At 48.6% G+C, this 23,226-nt stretch overlaps 2 protein-coding genes across 2 annotated transcripts; one reads left to right on the top strand and one right to left on the bottom strand.

The window, feature by feature from the left end:
- Positions 1–2,732: 2,732 nt before the first annotated feature.
- On the bottom strand, positions 2,733–13,761 carry DYRK3 (dual specificity tyrosine phosphorylation regulated kinase 3). The gene is made up of 3 exons (XM_068995626.1): positions 13,627–13,761; positions 12,879–12,994; positions 2,733–9,176 (listed from the first exon to the last, which is right to left on the bottom strand). Exons 1-3 carry the CDS (start codon positions 13,664–13,666, stop codon positions 7,611–7,613), a joined length of 1,722 nt encoding a protein of 573 aa, XP_068851727.1. The 5' UTR covers positions 13,667–13,761; the 3' UTR covers positions 2,733–7,610.
- Positions 13,762–15,433: 1,672 nt separating this feature from the next.
- EIF2D (eukaryotic translation initiation factor 2D) lies at positions 15,434–22,623 on the top strand. The gene is made up of 15 exons (XM_068995625.1): positions 15,434–15,538; positions 16,562–16,752; positions 16,984–17,067; positions 18,671–18,761; positions 19,375–19,482; positions 19,792–20,081; positions 20,178–20,295; positions 20,764–20,809; positions 20,949–21,052; positions 21,175–21,333; positions 21,455–21,544; positions 21,649–21,744; positions 21,949–22,069; positions 22,194–22,368; positions 22,463–22,623. The coding sequence occupies exons 1-15, from the start codon at positions 15,483–15,485 to the stop codon at positions 22,531–22,533; spliced, it is 1,800 nt and encodes a 599-aa protein (XP_068851726.1). The 5' UTR covers positions 15,434–15,482; the 3' UTR covers positions 22,534–22,623.
- Positions 22,624–23,226: the final 603 nt, after the last annotated feature.

Below are 23,226 nucleotides of genomic sequence, written 5' to 3'. Positions count from 1 at the left end.
TTTCATTTATGCCATCCATCATTAGCACCTGCTGGAGAGCCTGGCAGCTCCTGTCGCTGGTGCTGCTGTCGCCGGGGGCTGTGGCAGTGGCAGGACACAGGCTGGGCACCAGGGTCACTGCCCTGCACAGCCCCGGGCAGTGCAGGACACGGCCAAGGACCCTGGGCATTCTCTGTCAGACCTGGGATAGGATTGAGTAAAATCCTTTTGTCCTTTCCTCCTTGCTCACCCACGTCAGAACGAGCTCTGGGGCTCCTGCTGAGTGTGCCAGGGTGAACAGCACTTTTTCAGTTCCTTTCCCTGCCCTACAAGACCATCCTCATGTGGATGCCCACCACAAAGCCCTTGAAGGCCACAGCAGCCAAACTCCACTCTCCCAGCAGCTTCTTGGTTACGATTTCTTGCATTTCCACGTCCTCAGCAGCTGCCTCGCAGCCAGAACACCACCCAGGGCAAGACCTGGCTGAGTCATTTCTCATCCGGAGAGCCCCTTGCTCACATCCCCCCTGCCTGACACACTGCAGCTGAGGTGTTCTCACACTGCAACTCAAACTGTGAAGGAATTCCTATTAAATCCAGCCCGGTTTGTGGCTCTGGTCTGTACAACCACCTCCAACAGTCCCTTCTGTGGGCTAATCAGGCATGTGCTTTATTGCTCTCAATCCCTTCTCGGCTATGCTTAATTACACTTAATTATTGTAATCACGGTCTCTGCCTTCCTACCTACAACCCATCAGCCCAGCAGAACAATCCTCGGCGATACTGCTGCGCTTGTAAAGCCGAATTCCAGAGCTTCCGAGCCGGCGGGAGGAATGCAAACCCTTACATGGCTCCGCTCCTCTGCCAGAGGCTGGGGCTGCCTCTCCCTCGGCTTTAGAAAGCTCCTCTCAGCGCTTAAGAATGGACAGACTTAATTCGGGCAGCTATTCCATCCCCGCAGACAAAGGAAACAAGCCGGAGCACACTTAAGGAGCAATTATTTAAATCCCCCTGTCTGCAAGAGGCGAGGGGGGGGAAGCTGCTCGTGCCAACAAATCCCCTCTCCCTGCGGCTCCCCAGAGCCACATCCCAAACTCTCCTTCGACTCCTTATAAGTTCAGCTTTCCCTAGATGTCTCAGGGCACAGCTGGCTGCATCTGCACCCGGTAGATCCCATTTATCATTCCCCCATAAACACTGGGGAGAGAGGGATGGGACCACAGGAAAAAATCCGGTCAAGAACATGTACTTTGTTCCTGGGTTTTACATCCAAAATCCAAGTGAAGAGAGCGATCTTCAGAGGGAAAGGCTCCTCTGAGCATCTGCGCACGTGGCTGTCCCAAAAAGTGTTTGGAAAGCCCATTAGGCTAACGTGAGGAAAGGAAAGAAAACAGCCCCGAAGCTGCCACGAGGAGCTGAGCTTACAAAAACCATCGGATGAACCACCCCAGCACCACACTCCGAGCTCGCTGATGCTTAAAGAAAACCTAATTAGGGGCAAAATCCTCCTCTTTGGTTCACACAGCCCCTTCCATGAGCAGGGACACCTTCCACTACTCCAAGCCCTGTCCAGCCTGGCCTGGGACACTTCCAGGGATTGAGGGGCAGCCACAGCTGTGCCAGGGCCTCGCCACCCCTGGGGAAGAGTTTTTCCCCAATATCCAATCTAACCCTGCTCTCTTCCAGTTTGACGCTCTTCCCTCCTGTCCTGACACTACAATAATTAATAATAATTGGAATACACCACACGACTGACGAACTCCAGCCTTCTGCTCCCCATTTTTGTGCAGATTCAGGTTTTTACCAACATCCCTCAGCACGATTTTGTCAGGCAGAAAGAGGTGGACGCAGCTTTGGTGTGGGATTCCCCAGCTCCTTGCTGGCACCAAACATTATTTCCCCTCCCAGTGCCCGGCGCAGCTCAGACAGCAGAATTTGGGAGACAATACCTTATCATGTTACATCAACAAGCACTAAGCAGGGCAGATAAGATTATTTTTTTAATCTGAGGTGCTGTGCTTGAGAAAATGACACTCAGCCCCTCTCAGAGAGTGTCCCATGGACTCACGGCAGACTGGACACAGAGCTACACATATTTATATACATGTTCCACAAAGACATCTAAATCTCACCATAGATTTTGTTTTTACTGTTTTCAGCTTGCACACTTTTAAAAGATCAGATATTTGCCATTCACCCACATTAAAATGAGGCAAAAATTCCCTCAGTGTTGTCTGCACACTCTGTGTGTGTAACACACGTGGTTTAGTCACACAGGTTGTAGCTGGAGACCTTTTATTGCAGCATGATTTCATCTTCAAACCATCCCAATATCCACTTGTGTACAGTAAGTTACCCATTTATAGGTTTCTAATAAAAGCAAATCTTCCCTAAGTGGCTATTACTGGATTTCTCCTTTCAGCCTGGGGATAAGCAGGATTCTGGGCTTTAAAAAGCTCTCTAGTGAGCTGAATAAGAAAGTGACACTGAAGAATGTCATGGCAAAACTCTGGTGTGTTCTAATTACAGCACTGTTAACGAGAGGAACATTTGTCAGAGCAGAGCTTCATCACGTTTAGCACAGACACAGAAACCTCCCACACACACAGTGACAATTTTCTCTCCTCTCTAGGCAGATGCCACAGGAGGTGGTGCCTGCCAGAACAAGGTAAGTTCCACCATCTGGAAAAAATTATTACTTTTTTTCTTGTTTTCCCTTTTAATCAAGGACTTTGAGGAATCTGCACACTCGATTGCTAAAGAAAATTATGCATTTATTTTCTTTTAAAAATGACCCAAAGTACAACTTTAAGAAATCTGCTCATTACATTTAGATACATAGTTTGAGACTGACTGATTTCCAGAGGGTTCCTCCACAGTGATATCCACATGCACTTCCAAAGTTTTCCACATTCCCCACCCATTACACCTCATCACAATATTTATAATAAAAAGGCAAACCTGCAGATTCTGAGGATGCTGACATTCAGTTTGAACATCTGCAATGTGTCAGAACCCCTGAACAGGAACTTGGTGGCAGTGAGGCAGATGGAGGCTGGTAAAAGCCTGAGTGCTGTGGGGGGGGCTCAGGGGCTGCACAGGCTGCCTGACCCTGCCAGCTCCTCTGCTGGTTTGGAATAAAATGTCCAGGACAACGTTCAGCTCTTCACAAGGAGCCTTGGATTTCACCTGGTGCAGGGGGAGTTACAAAGCTGAGCGGCATCGGTGGCATTTCAGAACACGAGGGCTCTCTGATGGCATGGAGGAGGTGTATTTATTCCCTTCATTAATAGAAAAATTAAAATCAAGTGGTGTCTGTGCCCTTGTGGCTCTGCACAGGTCCCTGACAGGAGGGGGCAGCCGGGGAGATTTGGGATCTTATGGCAGGGAACAGGGACAGGAGGAGAGGGAACGGCCTCAGGCTGGGCCAGGGGAGGCTCGAGGTGGACATCAGCAGGAATTTCCTCTTGGAAAGGGTGCTCAGGCCTTGGCATGGGCTGCCCAGGGAGCTTTGGAGTCCCCATCCCTGGAGGTGTCCAATGACTGGACATTGGTCTGGGTGATGAGGTGGGGATCAGGCACAGCTTGGAATTGATGATCCTGGAGGGCTTTTCCAGCCTCAGCGATTCCAGGATTCTGTGAAGCACCAAATACAAACTCACACCATGCAGCTCCCAACCCTGCCAGGTACCCACAGCTTCGAGCACCCAGCACCTGCAGAAGCCACAGGATTTTTCATTAAAGTCTTTGAGCACGGTTTGTTTTCAGTCTCAGCTGGTGCTGCACACAAGTCCCACAGATCTTTCCATATTATTTTGGCTCTCCACTTCCACAACGGAATTAAACTTTGGCAGGCAGGGGATTTGTATCATTTCAGCAGAGATCTCTGGGTGCAGCATCAGCCTTTTGCTTGTGGGCCCGGGATTAGCAAGACATTGCTGAGATCATCATATATATGTTTCACAGCCAGGATAGCTATTGGTATTAAACGAGAAAAAAACCCAGGAGAGCTGCAGCCTGCAGTGAGCAGCCCTTTCAAAAGGACCCTGTGCTTGTTTGAGAGGTAGTTTTGAAGAAGATCACTGCAAAGAAGTTCTACAGCTGCTTAAAAAGAGTTCAGCCACATGAAAATCCTAGCAGGTAAAAAAGATTGTAAGCAACACACTCATTATTCTCCCACAAAGGTCGTGTTAAATCTGCCTAATCAATCTGCTGGGAATTCTTAGGTCACTGGTCAGCCAGGATTCCCATTCCAGCCAGCTGGGAGGATACCAAACACCAGTGAGGAGGGTCTGTGGTACCCAGAAGATCTCCAGATTTGGGTTTGGGTCTTTCAGATGTGCTGCTCATGCATTGTCACTGATTTATATAAAAATACTGCTGAGCCAAACGGGTGAAACTGCAGACAGTTATTTGCACCTCTCACAGGGCAATAAAACATTATAAAGGAGCATTTTAAAACAAGTTTGGGTGACTTTTAGGAATGCAGTGCCCGACTTGCTGTAAACAGAAGTGATTTGCATGTGTTCTGTGGTAACTCCTGAGGAGAACATGACTCAGGTGCCAGTGCTGGCAGATCAACAAAGCAAAGCTACCACAAAAATAAAAACGGCTCTTAATCTATTCAGACATTTTTAATTTTGGGATACTTTCAACATTCTCAGCAGCAGCACAGCTGATGACAGTGATGGACTCTGGTGATTTCAGGCCCTACCAGTGTTTGGCTTTCCCAAAAACAAGTGTGGCTTTGAGGCTTGGCCATATCTGGTGAGCACAGCCACCGAGACTGTGACCGCCCCTGATAAATGGCAGTGACACAGCCCACGGTCCAACCCGCCACACGGGGCTGGAAAACTCCTGCTCCAATTCACAGGGAACTCCACAAGTCTCAGGTTTGCAGGATGGTTCCTCAGAGGATATTTATTGCCTCACCTGGAGGGCTCTCCCAGTTCGGGAATTCTGCAGCAAACAATTCACCAACAGCAAACGTTTTCTAAAGAAACTGGGGATTAGTGATTGGAAACAAGACCCCAATACTCTCAGCTATGTTTCCTGGGCTAGGAAGATGTTTCCAACCCAGTAAATATCTGCTGAGGCTGCTTCCTTTTCTTTCTCACCCAAATTAGCAATTCACTTAACTACATATTTGATTTTCAAATATGGCAGTCCCAAGTAAGTAAGATCCAGCCTTAAACAAACACCTCCTGCAGTCAGGGCATGCTGAACACTTTTTCTAGATGAAAAACCACGGTTTTGGCAGTTAATTGCTTTATCTGCAGCTTCACAGCCCCAGCCTTAAGCAAAACTACTGAGTTCTGCACCAGAGCTGCCACAGGAGGCATTCCCTCACACTCACTTCTTCCCACAAGTCACAGAATTTATTATCCTACACTTGGCACTTTAGAGACAAAACGGTTTAGAACCAGGACCCTGCAGGGTGTCCTGAGCCCTGTTTGTACAGCTCCCAGCACACCAACACTGCTCCTCCTGCCAGGCTCCAGCACCACCATCACCTCATATTCTCTCTGTAAAATACCTCTCCATGCATCTTTCCTACCAAGCTTTTGCTCCTGAAAGGTTCCTTTCTCCTCACTCACCTGGTGTATTTTGGTAAAAGAAATGTAAAAGGCAGAAAAGGAAGAAGAAGATCTCTGGCTTCTGAAAACGTGCCAAATCTATTAGAGATTCTACTAAAATCAATGGTTATCTTCTGCTACTTCCCTCCAGAATCCACTTCCCTGGTTCTTCATTCAAATAAAACTTCACTCAGCCAAGCAAAATAAAAAATGCCAGCCCTGTGTTGTTGCAAGTGACCCATGAGCAGCCCATCCATGCTGGTTGCTGCACGGATAAAGGCCAGACTGTTATTTTAATATCATTACTAAGCTAATTGAATTGACACTTGTAAAACAAAGCAGCTCAGAAAAGCTCCACACACAAGAACCTCCATTTAAACTCCTGGGAACCTCAGTTTAAAGTCCTTTGGAGCTTTGGCTGTGTCTTTTTGAGGTTTTCTGCAGGCCTCCACCCAGTGCTGTAATGACCCAGAGAAGCCAGAGCAGCCCCATCTCCTCAGGGGAAGGGTCTCCTACTCAACATTTGCTCACCTTATCTTTAAAATCACCCCAGGAACTCCTTTGTTTGCATACTGAAAGTCTCCTTCCTTTAGCATTCAAAACCTGCTGCAGAGAAAGTAATTACATTTAAAGCCTTCTGTTCATAAAAGCTCTGAATTGCATTTAAAGTCCTGCTCAGGCACCTGGCAAGGGATCAGATGGTTTTGGAGATGGACTGGGGCCATGAGGCTCCAAGAAGGAACAACCCCAACAAGCTGTGCTGTGGTTGTGACAGGTCACACCACCCTGGCATGTTCTGGGAAGATAAAGGAAGAGGAAATACAAGCTCATGTAGTTCAAGAGTGAGAAAACGTAGGCACCCAAAGGCCTGAAGGAAGGCAATCAGAAACAAAGCAACTCTTCCCATAAAATATTTCCATTTAAATCCGCCAGTTCTTGCACCTTTTCAGTCTTTCCTGGTTGTGTTTCCAGACATTATGCTGAGATTTCAGAGCACACTCCCAATTATTAATGTGTGTTCCCCCCTCCCTCATTTTCTAGTCACAGCCCTGGGCCTGAAAAAGTCTTACTTGTCTGACAGGGGGTGGCATGTTTGTATTTTTATTAAAAGAGCTTCATGTAATCCAATGGAATTCACTCTACACAAAGAGATAATATTTTGCAATTACCAGAATCTCAAACATGGATATAAACCAGCTCTTGAAGTCCAACATTTTTGTTTTAGAAACACAGGAAAAACAAAGACACACACACCTGGCAGAACTGCTGATGGAAATCTGAGCTCCAAAGAAACAGGTAATTCAACCATTACCTGAACAAACTGGCTCACACTTGTGATGGACCAGGCCTGATCCCAAATTCCCCTACAAGCTTTCCATAGATTTTTAGGGGGAAATAGCAAGTGTTACAGAAATTAGTAGTTTTATTTAGATATATCCTGTGTTTCATGGCAGTTCTATGCTCCTTTGCAATTTTATCATCTGAGTATTTTCTTTCCCAACAACAAATTCCTTTGGTGTCTACATCCCATCACATTTTTTAAAATCCCAGGATAGGTAAGGGAAAAGCAATGCAGAGAAATAAAATTCTTCAAACTTAAGCAATTTGCAAGTTCCTAATGCATTACATGAATGCATTTGTGCTTTTGACACGAGATTTAAAAACTTTCCCCCGGAACAAAAAGAGTTCAGCTGGAGATAACTGGAAACATGTAGTTTAAATCAAGTTCCTTTCCTGTCTTAAGCTAAAGAACCTGTTAAAACCATGATAAGAAGTGGTTTGATTTCATTTTTCAACAGCACATCTTCCAAACTGTCCCTGCAGCCCCCAGCTGAGCTGAACCCTCAGCAGTGGAATATGTACCAGGTGTGAGCGGAGCAACTGGATAAAAGTTAGCCCTTGAATGTGTACATTTTTGACTGATCTTCCAGTACTCCAGACTGAGCCTCTAACAAAAAGTAAATCCATTAAAACCCTCTGCATTTAATTTCCTCCCACAGCATGAACAGACAGTTAACACACGAGGGGGGTATCCTGGGAACCCATCACTCCCCACTAGCTGACCAGTTTGGGGAGCACAGTACACAGGGGGATGTTGCCACTGGCATCACTGGCCAGATTGGCCCTCAGCTTGTTGGGGATCCCAGCCACGGGAGGCAGCTTGTTGGCAATTCCTTGGAAGGAGCCCGAGTAGCTCGAAATCCGTCTGCCGGAGCTTTTCTCCAAGCCGGCTGCTTTGGGCACCCGTTTGCAGATCCAGGGGTGCCGCAGGGCCTGGCTGGGAATCATGCGTGCAGAAGGATCCCAGCTGAGGCATTCCTTCAGGAAGCCAATGAACAAGGGATCGTCACAGCCCTTCAGAGCTGTCACCCAGTCCTTGTTCCCCGGGGCACCCCGGACCTTGCCCCGGCGCGAGCGGCTCCCGCCCAGCGTCACCTTCCCGTCCGGCTGCGTCATCACCGTGCAGTAACGGGGGTGACCCTTGGAGTTGATGAAGTTCTTGGCTCGCTTGGATTGATCCAAAAGCTTCTGAGGTGGCATTCCGAGAAGTTCCATCATACAGGCCAGTTGGTCTGCCTCGTCCTCTCCAGGAAAAAGAGGGTAGCCAGTCAAAAGCTCCACCAGAATACAGCCAAAGCTCCACATGTCTATGGGCATCCCATAGCGGCTTCCCAGGATCACCTCTGGCGCCCGATAAAACCGGGACTGGATGTATGTGTAGACTCTTTGGTGCTCAAAACAGCTGGACCCAAAATCTATAACCTTGATTCCACTCCTCCCTTGCTGTTTGAGGAGGATATTTTCTGGCTTCAAGTCACAGTGGATGATTTTGTTTCTGTAAAGGGCATCCAAACACTGCAGGATGGAGTGAGCGAACTTCCGAACCAGCTGGAGGCTGAAGCCCTGAAACTTATTCCTTTTGATCAGCTCATACAGGTTCATACTCAACAGTTCAAAGGTCATGCAGATGTGGTTCCGGAAGGTGAAGCTCTCCAGCATGTGGATCACATTCATGCTGCCTGTTTTATCCTGCTTCTTCAGGTGCTCCAGGATCCTGATCTCTTCGGCGGCTTGGCGATGGAACCTCTTCTCATTGCGAACCATCTTTAAGGCCAGGTGTTGGTGGAGTTTGTGATCATAGACTTTGGCAACCTGTCCAAAACTGCCCTTGCCAATGATTTTGAGCACTTCATACCTGTAAGCCAGGTGGTCGTGGGGCACGTGGATGTAGCTGCCTTGGTCATCGTCGTAGCCGCTGTTGTTGGGGCCGCCGATGACCCCCTGCCTCTTTTTGGCAGATGGCCCCACAAAGTAAATCTCAGAGAAATTAAAGATCTCCTGCTGCTCATAGGCTGATAGCTGATGTTTGAACTGTTTGACAGCTTGCTCTGGAGCTTGGGAAACGGCTTTATGTGCTTTCAAGGAGTTTCCACTGCCTCTAGGACCCAGGGTCTCTAGGGTTTTCTCTTTTGTCAAGGAAGGGAGAGCTCTTTCTGGAGTAAGGCCTGCAGACTGAAGAGTGCTGCTTCTTCTGTTGCCAGAGTCCTCAAATAACTGCTCCACTTTGACCTGATTTCCAGTCAGAGAGTGATCCTTCATCATGAGTTTGCTGATAGAAACCTAGAGAGAAAAAAGAAGGAGTTTAGTTTATCTTTTAAAGCACAGATTAAAAATAAAATCACTACCAGCACAAAATGAGTAACACCAATGAGTTTGGCATTTATTAGGAACAAATATAAAGTGTTGGACTAAATTCAATTACAAGCACAATTATAGAAGGGTACACAAAGAGAAAGCAACTCACTGAAACAGCACTTGTGCTTTTAAATGCAGAAGGGGAAACCTTAGACAAAGACTCCAACCACCACAAAATACCTATCTCTAGTCTGCAAAGAGCCAGGGAACAGCTATGTTTAGCTTCAAACGTGGGTGCAGCAGCACAACCATCAACAGATGCAACCTGCACCTGTCTGGGGCATGGAATGGAACGTGGACGTGCACAGAAGGGGCAGGAATATTGCACAGCCAGGCTGCCAAAGGAAGACAAAGCAGCACCAGCAGGTGACATATGGCCGGTGTGAGCCAGCTGCACCAGGAGCAGAAGGATGGCAGGGCAAGGCAAGGTAAACCATCCTTTTAAAAAAAAATTAATTGTGGAGTTTTAATTTCAAGAGGAAAACATCATTATATCCAAAACTCCCTCTGAAATCATGGTGGAATTATAGAATACTGTGGGCTGGAAGGGACCCACAAAAGCCATCCAGTCCAGCTCCTGGCCCTGCACAGGACACCCCAAAATCCCACCCTGTGCCTGAGAGTGGTGTCCTGGAGCTCTGGCAGCCTTGGGGCCGTGCCCATTCCCTGGGGAGCCTGGGCAGTGACCCCACCAACCTCTGGAGGAGGAAGAACTTTTGTCCAACCTAAACCTCGCTGACACAGCTCCAGCCATTCTCTTGGGTCCTGTCACTGGCCACAGAGGGAAGAGAGAGCTGCACAACTCCCTGAACACAGCCCTGGAAGCTTTGAATAATCAAGAACACCTCCCACTCCAACTCAGCTGAGAGCAGTCTGCAAGCACTCCCTCTTACCACCATGTGCTGAAATATTTACATCTGAAACAAAGCCATACAAGGTGAGAAAAACACTGTGAAATTTTCCAAGCTTGTCAATTTTACAATTAAGGAAATGCTGAACTCCCTAGAGGTCAGTTCCCCACTAGCACAGCAGTTAGTCCCTTTTCTGCTTGCTGGCACTCCTTGCTGAGAGGCAGCAGAGGTGTTGTCCCAGCCCAAGCAGAACTGAAGAAGCCCTGACTGAAGGAGAAACATCTGTTTTCCATTTTATCCTTTAATCTAAAAATAAAGATCTCAGACACATGCCAAACCGAATCCCTGAAAACCAAAATAACTACACAGGAATCAAACAAAAAATATAAATAAACCTGCAGCCCCACAGCAATAAAACCAAATTCCTTTTTAGTTACATCCAGTCCAACATCTCGGCACGGTCAGCAAATCAGGGAAGTGAATGTTCTCGCCAAAGCCAACTACACACAGCTCATAAAAGAGGCTGTTTGTTGGTGCTGCCCTGAAATGCTATTCTTGCTCACAAGCCCCAAGAAATGGGCATTTCCTACAGAAGTCAGTCCTTATCAACGTGGATAGATCCTACCAAGTCCCACTCCTCCTATCAACCCCAAAATGCAGTGTACTGGGAGGGACACGCCTTGCCAGAGTCTTAAATAAAAACAACAGAGCCCAGCCCTGGGAACTCAGAATAAACGCCTTTTTCTTGGAGCCTGGCTGAACCCCCGAGATAAGAATGACATTTCTTCAGAGCTGGCTCAAAGACTCTTCAGTCCAGCAGACCCAAACAGAAAGTTTACAAACAAACAGAGGATATAAACACAGAACTAGGGTCACACTTGTTTAAATACTCTCTACGCAAGAGCAGTAGCAGCTCTGCTCGTGCTGCAGTTCATACCAAACATTTTGTACCTCTGAATCCCTAAATAAACAAGGAATTCATGATTCCATTTATCCTGGAACGATTTCTTAATGAAGGAATTATGGCTTTGGATTTCAAACCTGACTCAACGGTAGTAAGGTCTCAATTTTCATTCTTAGAGGACTCCCAAAATCAGTTGCCACATGATGGTGAGACACAAATATAGCTCCATCTTCACTTGAACTCAGAAGAGCTGCACTCAAAGTCAGATGACTCCTGGGTAACACCAGCTTTCTTTCAACAGCTTTATTTTACAAATCACAGGCTCCCCAGGTCTTTGGTTTTATTGCTGAAGTGCTACCAGCAGGCAAGAAATGAGGCTGACAACACCAGTGGCACCCTGCTGAAAACTCTCACTTAAAAAACTTCATTTTCATTGACAAGGAAACAGCTAATGCAATTCCTACACAACTGGTTTTCGGAGGTTTACTGAACGAAACAGACTGAATTCCAGCCCTGTATTCCAAAGGAGGGAGACTTTCTGTTCTCTTGCAGGCTCAGAAGAAGGAATGGGCAGCTGCAGTCACCAGGACTCTTCAATTCTCACGTAATATTACATCGTGACAAAAAACATTGCAAGAAGGGAACTGAAAATCCAGGTATTTTCCCATTAAAAGTGAGCAGCATCATTTTCAGCCTCAGCTCCTGCTTGCCTGATACCACTGAGGCTGGATTTTATTGATGCATCACCATGCAAACTGGGCAATCCTTAATCTTGCCCTAAGAAGTTAACAGGCTCCAGGGATAAAACACAGATGAAGACAAGTCAAACAAAATATTCATGGATTTATATTTGTATTTCACTGGATAGTTCCACTCTACTGACTTGTGTTCGCTTATGAACAAATGAAGTCACACTACAGCTTAAAACGCTGCAGCTGAACTGTTTCCATATTCCTGCAAACAAAATAACCCCAGCCCACTACTCTTCAAATTCCTTCTGCTCCCCGTCAACATTGCCAAAAAGGGAAAATAAAACAGACTTATACCCCTGAGTTTGCACAGACCTAATCTGTTACAACAAAATCCCACAAGGTGATGATTTTCAAATGCATCTTACTCAGGGCAACGTCTATTTTCACTTTTTAGAGAGTGAGAGGGTTTTTTTTTAAGCTTAAGCTCCTTCCCTTCTGCCAGAACTCAACAAGAGCCAGAGCACATTTAAAACCCATCTAAAGGACAGAGCAGTGTACGAAAGCACAGCTGAACATGACCACTACGGAACCAATTAAAGGAAAAAAAAATCTCCCTGCTCCACATCTGCTGAGGGAGCAGAGCCCTGATGAAAAAGCCTGGCAACACCTTCCGTTCATAAGGAGCTATTTTGGTAGCAAAAGAAGTGACAGATAATGCCCAAGTTTTCAGAGCAGAAAGATACTTTTGTGAGACGTTTGGCAGCCACACAGACTCACACTGCTCCTTCTGCTGCTCCTATGTACTTATCCGTCAGAATTTTCATGAGGGAAACCAAAATGGAAACGCGCAGGAGGAGGCAGAGCAAAGTGTGTGCGGATTTACTTATCAGAGTACAAGGTGACACGGCAGAACGCTTCAGCCCTTTGTAAAGTAACTTTTTGTGATTAAAACACGAGCTGAGGGCAGTAAGATGGGATTCCCGAGGCTGCCAGCAAGTTCTGCTGTGAACACAGCACATCATTTTCATGTTCAGGAAAAACAATAATGTTAAGAAGCCACTACAAAGCTGCAAAATCCCTCTTTTAAAATTTATTCTCTGTAGGGAGGTGTGAGACCCCTGGATAGTTCTCACTGCCACACAACACAGCGTTAAGACACAGAAGACTTTAAAATACTCACATGAGGTCTTGAAAGGCAAGGAAGTCCTGAAGGGCTCTGTTCTTCATTTGTAGGCTCTGGGTATCTACACTCATCTATCCTCATATAGGAGTCATATAATCCATCTCCAATCCTGGCTGGAAAGGTCCCACATACAAACCAGTTATTCACAACAACTCACATTGACAGAGACAGAGCCAAATGCCGAAATGCAGCTCCCTTAGCACATTTTAATCCGTGAAATCATTGATTCTCCTTCAATCATTAAATGATCTTCAGTATTTAACTATATTTTCATACCACAAGAGTGCGATGCTTCTGGGGAATCTTAATTCGAGATACTTTTAATTTAGAGGTTCTTTTTTGTTAATCAACTTCTGCACTGCAAAAAACACATCCCTAAGAAACATTAACCACCATTCTCCCCCCTCCCCTTAATCGGGATAATCCCAAATGAGCTGAAAACGAGTAAACACTTAAACACTTGATAGGACTATCCTTTAAACCAGGTTATCCCTTAAAAATGAGATATGGGAATTACAGCTGGCTGCAAAAACGGGGGAAGAAGAAGAAAAAAAAAAAAAAAGGCGGCGTCTCTCGCTGTCGGCCACGCTCAAGAACTTAAAATCGCAACGCCTATCGCGACAGAGCCGACGAACGGCTGGGACCACGCGGGGGGCTCGGCGGCCCCCGACCCAAACCGCATCCCCCCCTTTTCCCCCCAGCCCCGCGGGACCCCCGGCCGCCTCCTCCTCCTCCTCCTCCTCACCCGCTGCGAGGGGCCCGTCCGGCTTCCTGCCCAGCAGCATCGTGTCGGGGGGGCCCCGGCGCGGGCCCCATGCCCGGCGGTGCCGCTGCCCAGCGCGGCCGCTCGGCCCCGGCCCGGCCCGGCCGTTGCCCCGGGAACGGCCCCCGCCCGCCGCCCGCCCGCCCGCGCCTGCGCAGCGCCGCCGGGGCGGGTTCCGAGCGCGGCCGGGGCGGGTTCCGAGCGCGGCCGGGGCGGGTTCCGAGCGCGGCCGGGGCTGGTTCCGAGCGCCGCCGGGGCGGGTTCCGAGCGCGGCCGGGGCGGGTTCCGAGCGCGGCCGGGGCTGGTTCCGAGCGCCGCCGGGGCGGGTTCCGAGCGCGGCCGGGGCTGGTTCCGAGCGCCGCCGGGGCGGGTTCCGAGCGCGGCCGGGGCGGGTTCCGAGCGCGGCCGGGGCTTCTCGCTCGCTTCTCCCCTCAGCCAAAGCCGCTCCGCGGGACCCCCGCGCACCGCGGGACCCCGGGAAGGAGGCTCGGCACGCTGAGGCGTGTAGGGAACCCTCAGGGGGAGCGGGGTTGCAGCGAGGCACATAAAAGCCTGAGTGCTGTGTGGGGGGCTCAGGCTGCCTGACCCTGCCAGCTCCTCTGCTGGTTTGGAGTAAAATGTCCAGGACAACGTTCAGCTCTTCACAAGGAGCCTTGGATTTCACCTGGTGCAGGGGGAGTTACAAAGCTGAGCGGCATCGGTGGCATTTCAGAACACGAGGGCTCTCTGATGGCATGGAGGAGGTGTATTTATTCCCTTCATTAAATTAATAGAAAAATAAAAATCAAGTGGTGTCTGTGCCCTTGTGGCTCTGCACAGGTCCCTGACAGGAGGGGGCAGCCGGGGAGATTTGGGATCTTATGGCAGGGAACAGGGACAGGAGGAGAGGGAACGGCCTCAGGCTGGGCCAGGGGAGGCTCAGGGTGGACATCAGCAGGAATTTCCTCATGGAAAGGGTTGGAAAGTGCTGCCCAGGGAGGTCTGGAGTGCCCATCCCTGGAGGTGTCCAAGGGAGGATGGACGTGGCACTCGGTGCTCTGGGCTGGGGACAAGGTGGGGATCGGGCACAGGGTGGAATGGATGGTCTGGGAGGTCTTTTCCAACCTCAATAACTCTGCTATCCTGCGAAGGCTGCATTACTACAGCACTCCTGTAATAATGCTCCAACCCGCTCCAAACTCCTCAGGCTCGAGCTGGATCATCGAACTCGATCAGGAACACTCAAACAAATGAATAAAATCACAGCAAGAATGCCAGGGCACGTTAACCAGCAAACAGCTCGGAAGTTTCAGCACCAAACAAACCCCGCATTTCTGAGAACCCCTCGTGTGGAGAAGCCCGGGGGGCGCCCTGGGGGGACCCCGGACCTGAGCGGGGAAGAGCGGGAGCCCCGCAGGAAGCCGGGGCGGGGGGACCGGGACCCCTCAAGGAGCTGGGGCGGGGGTCCCCACCGCGGGCGAGGGGGACCGGGACCGCTGAGGGCGGCGGGCCGGGGGTCGCGGGGGCGGGGGCTCGGCGGGGCCGGGGGTCGCGGGGGCGCGGCGGGGCCGGGGCCGCTGAGGGCGGCGGGGCGGGGGTCGCGGGGGCGGGGGCTCGGCGGGGCGGGGGTCGCGGGCGCTCGGCGGGGCGGGGGTCGCGGGCGCTCGGCGGGGCCGGGGTCGCTGAGGGCGGCGGGGCGGGGGTCGCGGGCGCTCGGCGGGGCCGGGGTCGCTGAGGGCGGCGGGGCCGGGGGTCGCGGGGGCGCGGCGGGGCCGGGCGCCGTTTCCAGCCGGACGCTTTATGGGCGCGGACGGCGCCATGGCGGCCGCCGCGGGCTGAGGGGACGGCGCGGGCTCAGCATGTTCGCCAGGGCGTTCCGCGTGAGGGCCAACACCAACATCAAGGGCTCGGACCGGTGAGTGCCGCGCCGGGACCCCGCGGGGATCTCCCCCGGGCCGGGGGGACGCGGCCGCGGGCTGCTTTCACCCCCTGCTTGTGGCACGCTCCCGGCCTGAGCACGGAATGTGCGTTTCGCTGGAAGGTGCTGCCGTAATTAAACCAGGTTTAATTGAAATGTTACGCCGAGGCCTGGGTGAGCCTTGCGTGCTTATTTATAGCAGCTTTCAGTGCCTAACGCGGCTGTGAGTGAGCTGGAGAGGGGCTTTGGATAAGCACATGGAGTGACAGGATGAGGGGGAATGGCTTTAAACTAGAGGAGGATAGATTTGTGTTGGATATTGGGAAGAAATTCTCCCCTGTGAGGGTGAGCAGGCCCTGGCACAGGGTGCCCAGAGCAGCTGTGGCTGCCCCTGGATCCCTGGCAGTGCCCAAGGCCAGGCTGGACATTGGGGCTGGGAGCAGCCTGGGACAGTGGGAGGTGTCCCTGCCATGGCAGGGGTGGCACTGGGTGGGGATTTAAAGTCCCTTCTAACCCGAACCATCTGTACTTCTCTCGTTCTTTGTGTTGCTGAGCAGTGATGCTGGGCTGACCTCCTGACGGTTCAGGTTCACTGGACACTGCTGTGAATGACCACAAAGCCCCCCCTGTGCTGGTCACTGGGGCTTAAACTTCAATTAAAAGTGGGGGACAGGGAAATCTGGCTGTCCCCTGCTCCCCATCCAGCTATGGGTGACAGGCTGGGCTGAGTGAGTGTGACACTCCCAGGTTGAAATCACAGCACAAAACAGAGGCACGGGCAGAAAACAGAAGCTGAAAGCAGATGTTTAAGGAAGATATGAGCAGGGCAAGTATATTTGGCCTTTTCCTGGTATTCCTCTTACACCATTTGTAAACCCAGACACAAATGCTTCAAATTGCTTCCTGTGAAAAGGCGGGAATTTCAGGAACAGCCAACAAAACAGTAACAGCAGATGTAGGAATTATTTTGAAGGATGGCCTAGACAGCTTTGTAACTCATACGGGATTTTATCATTGCAGGAGGAAGCTACGAAGTGATGTTGCAGCAGCTTTTCCCACCCTGAGCACTGAACAACTGGCTGAGTTGATTCCAAACAAGGAAGAACTCAATGTCATCAAAATATACTCTCACAAAGGGGAGGCCATCACTGTTTACATGAACCACAGGAACCCAATACTCTTTGAAGCTGAGAAAGTTCTGTATCCAACAGGTAGGGAGAAGGGACTGGAATAATCCTCCCTCTTTGCTTTCCTTCCCAGTTAATTATTGTGGCACTGTTTCCATTTCACGTTTCTTTATTACCCAATTAGGATTTTTGTTATCCAATTAAGTTTCATCTCCTTGATTACCCAAGGAGAGTTTAGTCTTAAAGATGAGAAGAAACAACTGCTAGAAATGTTCTTAGTGATGCATGTTTAAATGTACTTCTCTTTTGGGACAGTGTACACTCTGTGGGTCTACCCAGACCTTCTCCCTGCCTTTGCAACATGGCCCCCAGTGCTACAGAAACTTGCAGGAGGAGCAGGTAAGAGCACCAGAACTTTGTCACTTCACACTGCAAAAAGGAGTTGCCTTCAGGGCTTTTTAGGTGTTTGCTTCCAGCAGTGGTAAAAACGTACCCGAAACAAGTAGAAAGAACAAGTACTCAAAAATAATTCGTGGTGGTGTCCTAGAAAGGAAATAAATCAGCTGTAGAAAGAACCTGTGAATGAAACAAAGTAGGTGAAGCTGTTTAAATGCAGTTACCTGTTCCATGTGGGAGGCTCAGATTTTGAAATACCTTCTCAGGGTGATGAGCAGCTGAACTGGGACACAGAAGGGCCTGTGCCATTGATCTGTCCCTTTTGAAAGTTCCTTTGCTGCCACCCTGTCAGCCCCCAGGTGAACAGGTTTATCCTGTGGATAAGAAGGGAATTCATTTTGGAACCTAGAGTGCAGTCACTGTCAGCCAAATTGTGGATTGTGCAGGTGAGGTTGGAGCTGAATTCCTGGGTTACTGGCTCTCCCACCTCATTATGGATCAGGACTAACAGGAAAGGAGTCTGTTTTCTGGAACCTGCTTTGGATGCAGTTCAGACTCAGGAGAATCAGGGCATTATAAACTTTAAATTGCTGAGCTGCTGAAGCAGAAAAAGATTAAATTGGAGCTGCTGCAGCCTTGGTCTGTACCTGGAAGCGCTCACGTAGGAAGGGATGTCTTTTTCCATGACACAGTATCTAAAGTGGAGCTCGGGTCTCTGTGCTTTGTTTGCTTTTGGGGAAAATAAAGTGCTCGAGTGTGTAGCTGTGATAGACATCTGAGCAAGCCTCGCTGCTGACTTGTAATGACCCAGTTTCTGGGGAAAAAGACTTGCTAATGGGGAAGGACATTGATGAAAGAGGCCTGCAGGTCATTCATCGCCCCTGGCAACCAGGCTACCTCTGTGCAGGATCCAAAGATAAGGAGCTAGCCAGGAGACAATGGCCACAAAGGCAGGGGGAGAGGTAGAGCCACTTCTCAGAAAGGAGAGGAAAGGCTTCAGGCCCTCCAGTGCTGCAGGCTGGAGGAGATTTAGGAAGCGCTCATTTCCAAATAGCAGCAATGTTTTGGGATATCTCTTCCGTGAATTCAAGTACCTGCTGTCTGCCCTGGTAATTTACATAATTTAATGCTGCTTACCTGGTCACATTAAGGCCTTTATGTGATTTCTGTCCCCAGCCACGTGGAGCTTTGGTGGCAGTTGCAGAGTTCATTCTAGACCGGATAAAAATAGTTGTGACAATGAATGGGGGGCTGTGAACCTGCTGGGATCACCTTCCCTTGGGACAGGGGAGGCTAAATGGGTAATTCCTGACACTTCTCCTTGTTCCTTTCCCTTTCCACACCATTAATGAAGAGTGGTGCTGGGAGCTCGTTAAAAACAGTCCCTCAGGTCTGACAGCTTTTTGGGATGTTCCCAGCACCCTTATGAATTGGATCCCGCACTCCACGGGGAAAAAGCGCTGCCTTAGGAGGAGAAATAGAGAATCCTGTTCTCTCTGGCGTGTGCTCAGCTCGTGTTTTTGCTGAGTAACGGGAGGGAGGGGGGCGGAGGAGGCGGTGCCCGAGCGTTTCATTGAGAAATGGATGCGCTTCATTCTTTCCGCAGACCTGATGCTGCCAGGAGTTGTGGTGCCATCTTCTGGCCTCCCTCAAGTGCAGCGGGGCACGCTCTGCGCTGTCACCCTCCTGGGAAACAGGTACACAGGATTCTCCAATTCAGAACCTGTCCAGAAATTAAAAACGAAATGAAGCGTTTTGAGGAAAGCAAAGCAGAAGTGTTGTCGTGCGTTTGATGCACTGTGGAGCTAAGCAGTGGGAAATACAGCAGGAAAAAAGTCCACTTAATTTTCTGGGTTAGGGTATGTTTGAGCTGAGGTGGGAAGCTTTGTAAATTGTTGGGGGTTTTTTTTGGACCTGTGTGGACCAATATTTTTAGCAAAAAATACTATTCAGCACAATTGTTTTTGTGTCTGTGTGGAAGTTCTGAGTGAGGGAGGGCTAGAGCTGTTGGTTTTCTCTCACTGCTGGTCTCTTCTGGCAGTGCACGTGCTTCTGGAAATTTATTAAAAGCAAGAATGTGTCACTACACAACCTTCACTTCATCCCAGCTCCACTTATCCTTGGGATTCTTTGGAAAACTTCACATCCCAGAAGGATAACCAGGAAATATGTAGCTGCTTTAAACAAAAACCAGCTTGTAGAGAACAAGGACATTGTAAAAGCAGTTCAGTCTATCCCAGTGGCACAGCCTGTGTGCAGTAGCACAGCGTGTTTGTGTTGTCCTGCTCCAACATTCCCTTCTTTTCCCAGAGCTCCTGTGGCAGTTGGAGTTGCCACCATGTCCACGGAGGAGATGCTGGCTGCTGGAATGAAAGGGAAGGGCTTTGCTGTGCTGCACACTCACCTGGATCACCTCTGGTGGGTAACTGCCAGGCCTTGGGTACTATGTGCAACAGCTCTCATGGCATTTACTGAAATCCAAATCTGTGCCCCAGTAAATTTAGCCTGTCAGGCCAACTTACTGAGTTATTTGGGTACAGCTTAGATAGGACCTTTATTCAGAATTTATGGAGGAAGATGAGTTCAAAGTAAATTCTATAGTTTAGAGATTACAGAAAAACACCAGTGCAGCTGCCAGTGCCTTTTTCAGGGTGACATCTGTTCCTTGTCCTGTGGTTTCAAAGCAGCAAAAGGAAAGCTGTCTTCTGCTTTTTCTTCCTTTTGTAGGGAATATGGTGACAAATCTTCTCCTCCTACCTTAGCTCCCTTGGTAACAGAATCTGCTGCAAAGGAGAGCGCTGGAGACGAGGAAGAGCTGCAGGGGAAGGAGCCTGTCAGCAGCTGCTCCCCTGAGCCAGAGCAGCACGTGGACATCAGGGATTTGAGCCTGAGGGACAGAGAGCCTTGTGCAGAGCTGCTGGGACAGGAGGAGCTCCGTGAGAGCAGAGCTGCAGAACCAGCTGAGGATGCCAGCACAGAGGATCAGCAGGAGGCCGAGGACAGCAGGACCCCACAAGGTATTTTTGGATCCCAGTGAAACCAAACCCTTTCCCTTTGGGTTGCTGAAGCCCACAGACAACTCACTGCCTACCTGTCCTTTTCTTTCCCTGCAGAGCAAATGGATGCATTATTTAATCAGTGCTTTTTCCATGCCTTAAAATGCAAAGTAAAGAAGTCAGATCTCCCTCTGCTCACCAGCACATTTCTAGGCAGCCACATGTTCTCCTGCTGGTACGTGGGAAGGAGATGGAATTGGGATTTGTATGCTGAGATTTGGTCTTTAAAACGTGGAGATGGAGTGGGATATTTAGGAAGAAGGTTTTGACTAAAAAATAAAACCCAGTTGTTATCGAAGTTATGCTCACTTCTGCCATCAAATACTTTGATCAAATACAATCCTTACCTCAAATACTTGCGTGTAAGGATTGTCCAGACTTGGATTTGCACTTGGGAGCCAGCTTGACTTGGCTGACATTGGTTTCAGCATGGTTTAGTCATCTGAGTGGTTACTTGCCTGCCCACAAGAACATCAGCACTAATTTCACTCACCACATTCTATTTATCAGCTTCTTTGAAGTAATTCTTTTTCTGTATGATTTGTATTCCCACTGTTAAGAAACTTCTAGCATAAGTAGCCAGATTTAAGAAGAAATGGAGGGTGACTTATAACTAAAGAACTTTTAAAAAATCCATTTATAGCCCTGCTGGAAAACAACTGGACATAAAGAAATCAAGCTATAAGAAGGTGAGATTTTTCTGTTGGTTTTGGGGGGCTTTTTTTGGGATTCATTTTAATAAGAACCAGAAGGAGAGAAAAGGTTTGAAACACAAGAGCAGCCGTTTAAAATGCTTGACTCCACATTTCTGATTGTTGCTTCTTTCAGTTCTCAAAATTCCTGCAGTGCATGCAGCACCAGAAGATCTTACAAGTGAAGGAGCTGAGCAAAGGTGTGGAGAGCATCGTGGAAGTGGACTGGAAACACCCAGAGTACGTAGAATATCACAGAGACATCTTTAAAAGAGTTGGGAGTCTCTGAAAGAAGGGAGTAGAATCTGCTACTTCCAGCTGTTTCCATCCCTTTTACTCACACCAAACCATTCTTGTTGCAGCATTAAAGCATTTGCAGTGCCTGAAGGATTTTCCTCAGCCTCTGCTGCCCAAGACAGCAAGAGTGAAGACAGAGAACAAGTGTACCATGCTCCTGAAATCATTCCACTTTACGGGGTCTCCACAAAAATGATCCCACTCTTTCAGGAATCTGGACACAGGTAAGCAAAAAAAAAAAAAAAAAAGGAAGAGAGAGACCAACAAAACTGCAGATGCTGTTTCCCTCTTAGTGCCAGAACCCAACACCCAAATACTTGAGTTAAAAATTCTCTTTCTCTTCAGAAAAGGCAGCATCCTCTCAAGCAGTGAGGTGAGAAACATCATCATTAACTACGTGAAGAGTAACGAGTTGGTTGATGAAACAAACAAAAAGTAGGTTCAGGTGGGAGTTTTCCTGCCCTGCTTCCACAGGAGAGGCTGAAATTAGAGAAAAAGAGTGACCTGGTTTGCTCCTTGTGTGTGCCTTTGTTTTGTAGCTTTGTAAAGGTGAATGCCATTCTGTGTGACTGCCTGTTGGATAAGTCAGAGCAGGATGAGATCTCACACCTTAAATGGGATGAACTCTTGAGCAGGTGATTGTTCTCTCAATATCCCTTCCCAGAACTGCACAGATTTATTGCCTGCGACTCAAAGCCCCGTGGTGGGAGCTGCCTGATCTGTAATTTCCTGGAGATAAATGGGAACAAGATGAGATCTCACACCTTAAATGGGCTGAGCAGGTGCTTGTTCTCTCAGTGTCCCCTCCCAGAATGACACAGATTTATTGCATTGTTCAGGTGCCTTGAACGACTGCAGCCCTTACACCAGGTGACATTTTTTGGACAAGAACCCGTGGTGAGGAAAGGAAACATCGAGCCCATCGACATCAGCATCGCACAGAGATCATCAAACAAGAAGGTAAAACAAGACAACTACAGTGAGGGGGGGTGAGCAGATGAGATGCCCAGATCCTGAGGGCAGCTTTGGCAGTCACTGTTAAACCCTCAGCAGTGATGTTCCCAATCTCTGTTAAACCCCACAGGTGACAATTATCAAGAACCTTGAGCTGTATGGTCTGGACCCACAGTGTGTGGCCAACACTCTCCAACAGAAGGTCCAAGCCAGTGCCACCATCACCCCAGCACCAGGAGCAAAGGACAGAGTCCAGGTCCAGATCCAAGGCAACCAAATCCATCATCTGGCCAAGATGCTGCTCGGTAAGAAGGTTCTGGAGCTATTTACAGCAAAACTGAGGTTTTAATTCTTATTTAATTCTTCCTTACCTGAAGTGAGCTCTTGGTTGTGTTGCAGAAGAATACCAGCTACCTCGGAAATACATCCAAGGCCTGGAGAAGGCTCCAAAGCTTGGCCGGAAGAAGTAGGAGAAAAATCTACTCTGAGGATTGCTCAGACCTCATTATTTATAGAAGTGTTCTCTGCCAGCACATCAAGGATCATGTACAGGCCCTGCTCATTCCAAAATGAGTCCTGGATGTTTACAAGGTCTGGAATTCACCCAAATAATAATATTGCTCCAGGTGTTCATTTTTCATAAAAATAAAAAAGCTGAATAAACCCCCTGGCATTATCCTTTTTGTGGTGGTTTCTGGAAGTTGGTATCGAAGCACTGGATGCTACAGTGGCTTTTGGGTACTTTAACATTCTTGCTTTGCATCTTTGATCAAGGGTGTGGAATAAACCTCCACTGAAATATGAGAAAAATACATTCCAGCACAATCCTGGGACGGTCCAGTGTGTTGTGCCACAGATTGTCAGAAGTAAAACCCACTCGGGCTTAGATTTTATCCTTTTAAACATTTCCAGGTATTGAAATTAGACACTTCAGCACTGAGAATTAACTGTGAGCTGGGCTTTTGTAGTTATGTGTTATTTTTACATATAAAAATACGTTTTAATGTGTGACATGAGCTGTAATTTATTACAGGTAACAGCTCTGTCAGCCCCAGCTAGAAGATAATGGAACACTTTGGTCAGGTCTTACAGGGGTGGATGTTCTTTAGCTCTTTAACTGTAGGCTAGGAAACTTCAGTTCACCTCTAGGCAGGATTCCTGTA

The sequence above is a fragment of the Aphelocoma coerulescens genome, chromosome 26 (assembly GCF_041296385.1).
Source record: "Aphelocoma coerulescens isolate FSJ_1873_10779 chromosome 26, UR_Acoe_1.0, whole genome shotgun sequence".
NCBI lineage: Eukaryota > Metazoa > Chordata > Aves > Passeriformes > Corvidae > Aphelocoma > Aphelocoma coerulescens.
Note: the sequence above shows the minus strand (reverse complement) of the source record. Positions and strands in the feature narration are given on the sequence as shown.